The 13,662-nt window shown below is 36.6% G+C and overlaps 1 protein-coding gene and 1 non-coding gene across 14 annotated transcripts in view; one reads left to right on the forward strand and one right to left on the reverse strand.

The window, feature by feature from the left end:
• Positions 1-13,662, reverse strand: part of Bcas3 (BCAS3 microtubule associated cell migration factor) — a 502,679-nt gene that overhangs the window by 261,688 nt on the left and 227,329 nt on the right. For all 13 annotated transcript variants that reach the window (XM_074046239.1, XM_074046241.1, XM_074046245.1 and 10 more), the window contains one exon: positions 985-1,085. In XM_074046239.1, coding sequence (XP_073902340.1) covers positions 985-1,085 — 101 coding nt within the window. The remainder of the gene's footprint in view (positions 1-984; positions 1,086-13,662) is intronic.
• On the forward strand, positions 7,252-7,435 carry LOC141414207 (U2 spliceosomal RNA). Its single transcript, XR_012439284.1, has one exon. It is a non-coding gene; the product is annotated as a U2 spliceosomal RNA (small nuclear RNA).

The following is a 13,662-nucleotide window of genomic DNA, read 5'->3' on the forward strand; positions in this document are numbered from 1 at the left end:
TTGATTTTGGAAAAAGTACATGTATGTTGAGTTTCCTTTATCTCGATATCCATCAAGAAAGGATGGACCTCCTTCAAACTTCCCATGAGTATTGTTCGTGTGATTTAAAAAAAAAAAAAAGTATGTCAGTAGAAACTGCTTGAGTCTCTAATTTCCAGGTTCACTTTAGTTTTTCAGGCTATACTCCCTGAGAGCACGATGGAACTAGAAAGGGTCTCACTCTGTCTGAGGCACCTGTCTGATGAAAAGCTGCCAGATCGGTAATCTGAGACAGGTCATTAACTTCATCAAATGATGTCAGACTTGAGGGAGACATAACAGCATTTGTAAGGAAGTCATTTGTAATCTCTTCATTGTGAACTCAGCCCAAGTATCTTTTATTTCAAAGCTCTAGAGTTGAAGACAACTTCACCTGGCAAGGTGAGGAATGGTCAGTTAAAGCTGTTAAAGAACTCATTTTGAGATCACGAAAAGCAGCACTGCCAGTGCTTAGCCAGGACAGGAAACCCAGTCATATGCCATCAGAACTGTGCCTAAAACAATGCTGAACTTCCAATAAAAGTATGAGGCCATGGTCAGGAAATGTGGGCTCCACAAAACAAGTCCCACAGATGGTTGAGTGGAATTGTGGTTTTAAAAAAAAGTAAACTCTTATTTTAAACCTGATGGAAATATACTCAGTATGTCTAAATTCTAAGGCTTTATTCTTGATGTTTGAAAGATAAGCACATTTTATGCCCTGTGTATTAGAGCTAACATTTTATATATATGCGTGTGTGTTTGAATGAAACATAAATGTATATATAAAATATGTGTTTATACCCACAGTAATTTCTCTGAGAAATTTTTAATGTGGAAATACTATTTGATTAATTCTTGATGATTCAACCAAGAACCACCAATACTTCCCATTTTCCTTTAAAGAAAACAATAAACAGATAGTAGATTTTTGTTTTTCTTTATCCCCAAATATATTAGTTTTACCTGGGACAGCCATTCTTCATCTTCCTGTCCACTGTGGTCGGAGGCTAAACTGTCATAAGACCCATGTCGAGTAATAGGTCCAGGACTTCCAGGGGGAACCACTATAGGATAAAGAAAACAGATTTAATCACATTAAGTTACATGTGATTAAGAGGAGAGGAGGTGGATATCAACACAATCAGCTCAAATACTGTGGTAATTTATAGGATAAAATATGAAATCTAAGATACAGAAGCAATTCACAGAATTAATGCACAAGCAAGACTGAAGTTCTGAGAAATAAGCAGTCTCTACATTTTAAAGTCAAAGTGGTGGCACATTCCTGTAAAACCAGCACTTGGGAGGCAAAGGCAGGAAGATCAAAAGTTCAAGGCCGGTGGGGCTATACAGTAAGATTTGCTCTAAAAAAATCTGCAGGAATTTAGTAACATCTTATCACTGTAAGAGAAATAACCAACTAACTTTATGGTATCACAAAAGTACATTGAGACTCTGGAGTTAGTAGGTATAGGTAAGAACTTTCTCAATGAAACCCCAGCAGCACAGCAACTAAGAGATAGCATAGATAAATGGGACCTCCTAAAGCTAAAAAGTTTCTGTTCATTGAAAGAAATGGTCTCTAAACTGAAGAGAACACCCACAGAGTGGGAGAAAATATTTGCCAGCTACACATCAGACAAAGGACTGATAACCAGAATATATAGGGAACTTAAAAAACTAAATTCTCCCAAAACTAATGGAACCAGTAAAGAAATGGGCAAGTAAACTAAACAGAACTTTCTCAAAGGAAGAAATTCAAATGGCCAAAAAGCATATGAAAAAATGCTCACCATCTCTAGGAATAAAGGAAATGCAAATTAAAACCACACTAAGAGTCCACCTCACCCCTGTTAGAATAGCCATCATCAGCAACACCACCAACAGTTGTTGGCCAGGATGCGGGGAAAAAGGAACCCTCTTACACTGTTGGTGGGAATGTAAACTAGTACAACCACTCTGGAAAAAAATTTGGAGGCTACTTAAAAAGCTAAACATTGATCTACCATTTGATCCAGCAATACCACTCTTGGGGATATACCCAAAAGACTGTGACACAGGTTACTCCAGAGGCACCTGCACACCCATGTTTATTGCCGCACTATTCACAATAGCCAAGTTATGGAAACAGCCAAGATGCCCCACCACTGACGAATGGATCAAGAAAATGTGGTATCTATACACAATGGAATTTTATGAAGCCATGAAGAAGAACGAAATGTTAGCATTCGCTGGTAAATGGATGGAATTGGAGAACATCATTCTGAGTGAGGTTAGCCTGGTCCAAAAGACCAAAAATCGTATGTTCTCCCTCATATGTGGACATTAGATCAAGGGCAAACACAACAAGGGGATTGGACTTTGAGCACATGATAAAAGCGAGAGCACACAAGGGAGGGGTGAGGATAGGTAAGACACCTAAAAAATTAGCTAGCATTTGTTGCCCTTAACGCAGAGAAACTAAAGCAGATACCTTAAAAGCAACTGAGGCCAATAGAAGGGGACCAGGAACTAGAGAAAAGGTTAGATCAAAAAGAATTAACCTAGAACGTAACACACACGCACAGGAAATCAATGTGAGTCAATGCCCTGTATAGCTATCCTTATCTCAACCAGCAAAAACACTTGTTCCTTCCTATTATGGCTTATACTCTCTCTTCAACAAAATTCGAGATAAGGGCAAAATAGTTTCTGCTGGGTATTGAGAGGGTGGGGGGGAAAGGGAGGGGGCGGAGTGGGTGGTAAGGGAGGGGGTGGGGGCAGGGGGGAGAAATGACCCAAGCCTTGTATGCACATATGAATAATAAAATAATAAAAAAAAAAGGAAAAAACAAAACAAAACAAAAGTATACTGAGGAGCAGTAAGAAATTTACTCACTGGGGGACTACATTAACTACTGGAGCTTGAAGTCAGGGACTACTGCTAGCTAAGCAGTACTCTACCATTTGAGCCATACCGCCAGCCCTTTGAGCTTTAGTTTATCTTTCAGGTAGACTCACACTTTTGCCAGGAGATGACTTCAGACCACAATGCTTCTACCTCCACCTCCCACCTAACTAGGATTATGTAAAGCTGTATGCCACCAGATTCAGCTTGTTTTTTTTGAGACAGAGTCTCACTAACTTTTGCCTGGGCTGGCCTCAAACCATCCTCCCATCTCCACCTCAAAAGGAGCATGCACCACCATGCCCGTCCCTGACATTACCATTGTTAAAAAGAGCCTTTCCAGTAGTTTCATCTAAATAGTAGGCATAAAAATGCAGATTTTGTTGGAAAACACATTCAGTTGATTTGTTTGACATACTTGAATTATAGTCTACTATCTCATACATAGAAAACTTTGCTTACTGGAAATAAAATGACTCAACAAACACTTATTGAATCCTTAAAATAAGCCAAATATTATGCCACCACAATCTTAGCTGCTTCTTTGGGAGGTACACTCACACACCCACCCTCCCTCCCTCCCTTCCTTTCTATCTACCTACCTACCTCCTACCTACCTACCAACCAACCTCGCCTTAAATACTACCATTATTTTCTAATTTTAGAGTAGTTTTAGGTTCACAGTAAAATAGAACATAAGGTACAATCCCCCTCCTTCACATCACCCAAGTACACTCAGAGAAATCAAGCAATGAAGTAATGGGGGAATAGAGAAAAAGAAAAAGGCCTGGGGTGCAGGTGGGAGAATAGGAAGAAAAGTAGGAGATGAGCATTAGTGAGATGTGATAAAATAGACAGGAATGGGAAAGAGAAAACAATATCCTCATTTCCACAACTGAGATATTTGTGTATACATCTATATCCACAATTTCTTGAGGCTAGATTCCTAAAAATGAAATCAGAGGATGTGAACATTTTGTAAATTTCTTAATACATATTCCCCCAAAGAGCTATACACTTCCATGAGCAGTCAAGAATGCCAGCCTTACTCCACTCTTGCCAGAACAAGGTATTTAGAAGAACTAAATCTTAGTGCAACACATACAAATGAAGTAGACAAAGTATAACCTAGGGCAAAATGTTAAAAGACATGTTCACAAAAAGATTATCCTTACTTGCTGCCAGAAGAGAAACTGGACATAAGTCAGTCAATTACTGAACAGAGGTATATAGAGTGTTGAAGTATAAAATTTGTAGTAGTTAAAAGTATTAGCTGCTAGTTATTCAAAGTCACAGTTCTGTAGCTGAGAGGCATGCTGATATTTCGCACAAAACACAAATGGTCACAAAGAAATATTGCTAAATTTTTGTGATGGTGAATGGTAACAGAAAGAAAAGAATACCATAATAATTATCAATTATTATTTAAGTATTTGTTTGGCAAATAATTCTGGCATACATTGCGAAGATGATAACTGATGTCTTCAAAAGGCTGAGTTGTCCCCTAATCATTCATCACCTTTATAACATGTCTGATATAACAGTCTTCATATAGACAGAACAAGAGGATCCCTGAAATACTCAGAGATAACTAAATAACAGGTCAAACAAATAGTAAAAAAGTTGAAGATGGAACAATGCTTTGGAAACAGATGAAGGTGGAGAACACTGAAGAAGTGAGAGGGGATGGAGGTGTGGCTCAAACCCCAGTACCACCACAAAAAAAAAAACCAAACAAAAAAAAAAAAACCTCATAAAAGCTGATTGAGTGGCTCAAGTGGTTAGAGCTTCTGCCTTGTACAAGTGAAGTCCTGAGTTCAAACCCCAGGACATAAAATGTCAGGCATCAATGGCTTACTCCTGTAATCCTACCTACTCAGGAGGCAGAGATCAGGAGAAGCCAACCTGGGCAAATAGTTCTCAAGACCCTACCTTGAAAAGAAAAAAAAAAAAAAAAAAGAAGTGAGAGAAAAAGTCATGCAGATTTTCTGTAGGCAGAGTATTAAAAGTTAAGATTAAGCACAATGATTTAGAGGTGGAATACAAATGAAATATTTTACTAAGAGTCAGCAGGCCACTGTAATTGGCTAGAGTGAGAGCTAGGTGGTGAGCAGAAGATGAGGGTGAGGAGGGATAACAAAGCTACAGTAATGTGATGGAGCAGTATTTAAGGAGAAGTGAGAACTTCCCTTGTGTAAGTAAACAGAACGTAATGTGAATTTTTCCAACAGTGTGCTGTGCATTGTATGTGCTGAGAATAGACTGATCACTTGGCACAGACTAAGCACACAGTAATAAGCAGATGACTGAAGTTTTGAATTGAAGCAATGGAACCCCAATGGCTGGATACCTATGTATCCATCATCAAAAATGGGGATAGTCAGAAGCTGGTAGCTTACGCCTGTAATCCTAGCTACTCAGGAGGCAGAGATCAGGAAAATTGCAGTTTGAAGCCAGCCCAAGCAAATAAGTGTAGAGACCGTATCTCAAAAATGCCCTTCACAAAAAGGGCTGGTAGAGTGGCTCAAAGCATAGGCCCTGAGTTCAAGTCCTAGTACCACACACACACACACACACACACACACACACACACAATTGGGATGATATGATGCTCGGTATTAGCTTAAAGAAAACCCAAGGGACAGAGGTGGGGAGTAGGATTACAGATGGAAGAAAATTAGCCAAGAGTCGATCATTGTTGGAACTGGCTGATAGGTATATGGAAGTTTATTACACTATTGTTATCTAGCTTTGTGTATGTTTGGAACTCCCCACAGAAAAAAGAGGAGAGGAAGTGGAAGGGTGTGGGGGAGGATCCTCTCTATCCTCCTCTGTTTTAAAGGAAGCAGTTAATATTCCAAATATACATCTAGGAACTAGCACCATAAATCTGAATCTCAAGCTCCTGAATAGAGATGGAAGAAGAATCTCCATTCCTTTTGTTCATTACTTTTCTCAGTAAGGATGCTGTGGCACCATCAGAAGATGGAAAATATACAAACATATTTAGAGGGAAAATATTTTTCAACACCAAATAAATATACTTCTTTCTCTTATATATTTATTAAATTTAAAAATTCCTCCAATCCAAGTAGGCAGAACATTATATTTACTGCCTTGGAAAAAGAATCACATAACAGGTAATAGGGAAAAAAAATAATTAAAGCAAGCACAAGGCCCTGAGTTCAAACCCCAGTATCACCAAAAAAAAAAAAAAAAGCAAGAAGTAATTCAAAATATTGAAATGGGAATAAATGGAGAGAGAGGGGATAATGATGGAGGAGGTGAACTCAACTATTATATATTGTAAGAGCTTTTGTAAATGTCACAATGTACCCCAGGTTTAACAATAATATGTAAAAAAACCCACTAAAATGAGGGAAAAAAATCAAAAGAAAGTATAATAGTAGCACAGTGTGCATGCCTTCTGGCACCTAATTACTAGTGTACTGTGACTGAAGCAAAAATAACAGCGACAGAAAGCAGAGATTAGCTGCTCCCCAAAGAAGGACAGAGATCACAGAATCCCAAGTGTTTTAGGGACCAATGGTTGTGGAGTTCAGGAAAGCACTGGAGATCCCACATGGTAAAAGGTTTATACGAAGTGTATCTGTGACAACCACGCAATGTTTCCTATGTCTACAAGAGTAACAAAGACATAATATAGAGAACTGACAAGATAAGAAGGAGAAACAAGAACAGATGCTGCCAAGACCTATGTAGAAAATGACCAATGGCCTGATGGGGAATTGCAACATATCATGGTGACAATGAGGATAAAGTGTCTGCAAATACTTTACCTCAAACTTTTATATTTTGGAAGTGCTATAGAATTTAGATGCTATGAGTACAAATGAAAGATTAATTTTTCCCATATTTCCAATACCATAGTTAATAAAAGAGAACTTTCTTAACAGCCTACTTAAAGAAAGACATAAAGTAATATGCCTTGAAAACCCAAGTTCAATGGATCTAAATACATACCAGCTACCTAAAGAAAAATATTCAGTATTTTTAAGAAAACTTATCTCAATTATTGTTAGGTAATTCATAAAACTAGTATGAGAAAAGGATAAGGATTTTTGGGACATAAATCTTACCATGTTCCATATCTACTTTTAGTGTAGTAATTTATAGCACACCATATCCACCTAAGTGCAAAAGATATATTATCACCCCACAACACAACTTCAAAAGTGCTGCTTCTACACACGATCATTTGATAAATATAGATCAACAAGTAAGGGCAGGATGAGCAGATCATTATGAGATAACAATGAACCAGACTGTTTAAAATGTGTACTCAGGAAAGCAGAATTATGCTATCATATAGTGACATAGGGGTTTCTATAAATACATAGATCAAGTGTAGTATCTGTTCGTATCAGTTTAATATCTGATACGTCCTCTGTCCGAGGACAATATATTAAATGGATCTTTGGGAGTAGGAGATGGAACAGGCGCTTGCTCCGTCCACTCCACGCATCAACCTGGTATTGCAGTACCTCCAGGAACGGTGCACCAAAAAAATTTAAAAAAAAATTTAAAAAAATACGTATATATTTTTCAATGTGTTTATGTGTAAACAAAACAAAACCAAGTCTGCTTCAGGGACTATCTTTGCGAGAAAGACCTGTTAACCGCAGCCAAAAGTACTTCCAAACCAGTCACATAACATAAGTGAAATTATGATGAAAAATGCTATAATGATGTCACTAACTTTCATTCCCACGAAACAGAATTTTCCATATTCCAATATTCAACTCTTAACTTTTCAAATCTATGAAAAAAACCTTTTACATTTTATATAAAAATTGTCCACAGAAATTTAAGCAAGTTTTATTGCTTTGCATACTATTAAACTACAGATACAAAGGGTTAGGCTGGACAAACAATGATTATTAAAGTCAAGTAGTATACTAACAGACATTTAAATTAACACCATTAAATTTCTTTTTTTTTTTTTTTTGGTGGGACTAAGGTTTGAACTCAGGGCTTCACACCTGCAAAGCAGGTGCTGTACCACTTAAGTCATTTTGCTTTGGTTATTTTGGAGATGGGGGTCTCACAAATTATTTTTCTGGGATGACCTCAAACTGCAATCCTTCCAATCTCAGCCTTCCAAGTAGCTAGGATGATGTCCAGCACCATTAAATTTCTTTAAATATCCTCCTTGTTGGGCTGGCAGAGTGGTTCAAGAGGTAAGAGTGCCTGCCTAGCAAGCATGAAGCACTGAGTTCAAGTCCCAGAGCTTCCAGAAAAAAGAAAAAGAGAAAGAACCATAAATATAACCTCAATTTCATGGAGTCAAATGGCTAGATCACAACAAATCTTGTCTTCTTCATTAAAGACAAAGATAAGTTCTTCTAACTCATATATTAAATGCCCTCTATATTTCAGCAAGCAATTAATCATTCTTCTTAGTGTGTTCAGCATGATTTTCTACATATTCAGGTTTTATGCATCCTCGCTACATAAACAATCACAAAGCACAATACTGAACTCTGAAGAGTGCTCATTTATGAACTAAATGAATGGCATATTCTGTTTTATTTTTGTTTGATTTTTCCAAAAATTTGTTGAAGCTATAGGAAAAAAACATCTTAGCTGTGGCTCTGGAAGCTTTGGAAGACACAGCTGATCAATACTAGGTACCACTGATGGTAGAGTCCATTCTGTCAACACTCAGTTACAAAAAAGCTGTTCTGTTCCCTGAAACTAATTGCAATGCTACTGGTCTCTGGAGGATCTGTTTCTCAATTAAGGCTAAAAATGGTGACCAAAATAGTGCCTACATGTATATGCAAGAGAGTCACATCCGCTTAGAGGTCAGGGTGAAAATCTAAATATGCCCACAGGCTGAATGTACAGAATTAGGAAGAACTTAGAGTCACTTAATTCACAAATTCATATTCTTATTTATAAATGAAGATTAAATTCATTTATAAATTCAATTATAAATTTCAAATTCCTGCTCTGATTTGTAAGTGAGGAGTCGTAGATGTAGCAGAGGATGAGTGGCGTCAAACTGGTAGGTGAATTTCCTATGGCATAACATGTTCTTCAGATTTCCCTACTCTCTACAATATCCCCACCCCTCTTCCACAGTCAGGAATCTGACTAGCATCTTTAGTGGAAAGCTGAGCAGTGAATAATGTGCTCACATTTTTCACTCCTTTAGGTTATTTCAAGGAACAACATTCCTTTTTTGAGAGAGAAATTTGTTAGTTAAATAACATCATGCTGCCTTGAATAAAACAGCTCAAGCTCAAAGTTCACTCAAAGGTCAACAGTGATAAACTCTCATCCAAGGGCAAACTTCAATATATTTTTGGTTCTTATTAAAAACAGCATTTATATAGAGCCATACAAGAGAGAGCTTTTCAAAAAATTCTGTTTCTGATCAGAAAACAGTCAGAATCTGATGAAGAAATTCTGCTGAGAAAGGTAGTATATTAGTATAGGAATGAAAAGTTGCCTTTTAAAATGAAGGCTCTGAAAATAAATAATAGAAAAAAGCAAAGTGGACAAAGCAGTTTCCAATGAACAGGCCATTCACAGAAAAGAAAATACAGCAGCCAAAAGATAATGTAAACAAATATATGTAAATGGTAGCAATGAAAGATCTATAAATTTAAACATAATTTCATGCTTCTCAAAGTAACAAAAATAGAAGTATTTTCTAATGACTAAAAAAAAGGAGAAAGCTGTCAGGTTAAAAATAACAACCTAAAATACTTTAATAAAGGAGTGGTATTAAAATTCACCCCCTGAAATTTAAAGGCAAAAGGATTCACTGAATGTTGTATACTGAGTTGTTACATATCACAGGTCATTCTGTTTATTAGTAGCCATTCCTCAGACCAGCATAACAACAACTCAAGTGTTACAATACATAACAGAGAACAAGCTTGACCTTCTATATATATTAAACGGATCAATGATTTTCCTTGCATCCTGACCCTCTGGTACCATAGATGCTCTCTAATTAATTATTAAAGTTTTCTAACAGTCAGTCATTGTACATCTCTGGTTTCACCTTTCTTTTATTCTACATTCCCAGAAGAATAGTTACAGGCAACATACAATTAGAAAAATGACATATCCTCATTGTCTATGAAATACCAGATTTTCCTGAATAACAGGCAACTCTGGGTACATCTTTATCCCTCTCTCTCCAACCTCCTTTCCAAATTTGCAAAGAATAGTATTTCCATGGAAGACATAAAAGAAGGGCACTTCAATTTTTATTCCCACTGCTCTACAGGATATTTAGCACTTACTATCTGAACAAGTTATACCTGGAGGTAGCTTGGTAGGGCTCACGATTTAGCTTTACTACTTGGCATGATGTTAAATATCTCATAAAATGAATAAAATGATAGAGTAATAGTGTGTTGATGCTATCAGCCAGATCAGCAACTCCAGTGATCAAAAAATATCAAACAATCCCAACATAACTCCTCTAAAACATTTGCAATTAAGTTCAAGGTAGAAAGATGTACACAGTGCCTACTTTTTTATAAATATATTTCTGTAATTCATTTAATAACTTGACTTCAATATCTATATATTAAAGATAACTAGAAAAGTAAATCAACCTTACTACTTTTTAATATCTAACTGTGTAATGTTCCCTTTGGAGCTGTGGATAATAGCTTTATCTTCCAACAGTTATGCAATCTGCCTAGATTTGTAAGTGGAAACCACAAAGCCATTTATTAGTGTCCACCATTACAAATCAGTAGACGTCAAGGCATTAGCAATACCAATTGTCTCACTAAATCCTCTTTTATATTTTTTTGGTGGGTTTGGGGCTTGAACTTAGGGCTTTGTGCTTGCAAAGCAGATGCTCTACAGCTTGAGCTACCCATCCAGTTCATGTTGCTCTGATTATTTTGGAGATGGAGTCTTGAGAACCATTTTGGAGATGTAGGTCAGGGCTGGCCTCCAAACTCGATCCTCCAATCTCAGCCTCCCAAGTAAACAGAATTACAGGCATGAGTCACTGGCACCTGGCTGCCACTAAATACTCTTTGATGTATTTTAAATGTACACCAAAAATCTAAATAAAACTTAATATTTAATATAAAGTTGTGAAATAAGAACATTCGAATTGACACGGTTAGTAGGGTACTACTACTATAGTCAAGAAATGACAATGAATATCAAGGGCAGTGGACTGGCTCAAGTGGTAAGGTGCCTACCTTACAAGTGTGAGGCACTGAAACTGATGCATGAAATAAAAGCTGACCTTATTGCATATTTGGTCATGTGTTCTACCCCCATTTAATTAGGTTCAGTGATTTTTTTTTTAAAGATAGGGATGCTACTTTTTACTTCACATGTAACTTTCTCCATACATATCTACTTATCAATATTTCCATATTTCATAAATAAGGAATATAAGACCAGCTTCACTGGCTGATCAAACACGTGGGAGCGAGGGTTGTTGAAAGGAATGATTGCAGTCAAGTCTAAATTCTATATAGACTCCTAAGATGCAGTGTTGCAATAGTGGCAAGAGTATTCTCATAGCCAAATAACCTAACTATTTCTTTCAAGAAATAGTTAATTCTCCAATGTAAGTTCACAGAACACTCTAAAATATAGTCTCTTCTATCAGAGATGAATGGAGGACATATAGAGTCTATCAGGGATATACAGAATTTATTGTAAAGTTAAGTCACTGCTTTTGTGATTAAACCATGTTCAGTCATCATGATACCTCTACAAAAAAATTCAGAGGGAAAGGCATTTATAAATGTAGACATAATTTTTTTTGCAAAAGAGTAAATGCAGCTTCATTCACGCTTCACTTATTTATTACCTAGTACTATTCTAGAAAGTCCAGATCACTATACAGCAGGAAGAATTAAATGCTGATTTTCTCTTGCCTAAGCAAAAGAGGCAAAGTTGTCTTGGCATGGAGAGATAAAGGCTTTTAGGGCTAGAAGAAACCAACATTTTCAATCTATACATAGGAACATAATTTAAATCCTTCCAAACAATTACTAAGGATCCATGCTGTGTCCTTTATTTTAACTCCAAGCAAATCAGAAAATTCACAAAACCAAGAAGATTAGGTAGGAATGAGACAGAAAACATTAACTCATAACTACATAGGGTTTCCTCTATTGTTCCCAAGCACAAGGGCACATTCCAAGGTTTGATCTTATTCTACTACTCCACAACACGAAACCTGCTGAAAGGGTTATCACAACAAGACCACTGACACTACCACATGTATGTACTATTTAACTGTATATTTAAGTTTATGAGTAGATGCATATTGAAGTATTTATAGGAAAAAAGATACTACAGTGATGGCTTTTCATAATACCTTGTCCTCTCACACATGAAAAAGTTTTTAAGAGAATAGAACAAACAATGGCAGAATTCTATTGATTGATGAAGCAGGGCAATAAGTAGATTAAACAATAGCCTGCATTTTTTATAATTTAGCCTTTCCTCTCCCCCTCCCTTGTTTCCTCCCTCCCTATCTTGTCTATTTCTCAGTGTCCAAGATCTTATACAGGCTAGGCAAGCAGCACTCTCCCACTGAGCCACATTCCTAGTCTAAAAATTTTATAAAAATTTTCCTGTGGATGTTTGGGGAAAAAAATTAACCACTATTTCTTGATCTGCAAACTGACACACCAGTATATAGACTTTTATTTGCTAGAGTATGGGATATGTGAAATATTCAGGATTAGTCAATGAACCAAACTGGAATAAATCATATGAATATTTTACTAAATTAATGTTTGTTCCCGTAACACTATTTATATCATTTATATTGACTGGTTTACTTTCATTGCTGTAGGATTTCTATCCTCTATAAAAAAACTGAAGTAGTCCTTCCTTTACCTTCTTGTTTTTCCCTCCTATCTCCTTCCCTTTTTGTTCATTTTCACTTTCTATCTCTTATATTCTTTCTTCTTTCCTTCATGCCTTTCTAAAAATAAACTAATATAGTATGAATATATTAATTGTAGACTTCAAAGAATAAGCCCTTTCACCCTCTCACTCAATGAAATAGTGATCACAATAATAACCTCATAAAATCAAATATTCTTATGGAAATTCAGAATCTTGTGAAGAGCTGTGCTTTTTTGGGAAAAAGTTTCAGAGTTTTAAGTCAACTGCCACAAAACCTCCTAGAGATTAGCCTTTCAGTATACACTGGACACCAAGAAAAATCTCAGTTCTTACACATTTCTAGGGTAAGGAAGACACTCAAAGCAAAAAGGTTTATGGGAAAATTGGAATTTGCACTGATAATAAGAATTGCTAAGTAAAACGTCCTTCTTTGGAAGTGCTTTCTAGTATACTACAGAGCTACACTTGTTTAGGTAGCCTATTACACCTCCCAAGAGATGTCATGCACCACAAATGCATTCTTGGGCTGTGCTGCCTTGTAGTGTGGCTGACATGACGTGACTGAAATTGAGAGGCGAGGCACTGCAAAAGGGAACAAAGATACCAGTTCAATCACTACACCTTACAAGCAATAGTTACCTTTAGGATTTTTCTCCCCAATCTAAGCTATTGGGTGAAGCTGTTTGGATGAACAATCTTATTAAATCTAACAATGATTCTGTAATATGGTAGGGGTTATTACTTTCCATTTTTAAAGAAGAGCTATTTGTCCTGTGTCACTGAGATGGATTTCAAATTCAGGACTACAGATACCAAAGAACATATTTTTAAGCTCAGGCAAAACTGGTTCAATTCATCATACCATTACCTAA

Source organism: Castor canadensis, chromosome 11 (genome assembly GCF_047511655.1).
Source record: "Castor canadensis chromosome 11, mCasCan1.hap1v2, whole genome shotgun sequence".
NCBI lineage: Eukaryota > Metazoa > Chordata > Mammalia > Rodentia > Castoridae > Castor > Castor canadensis.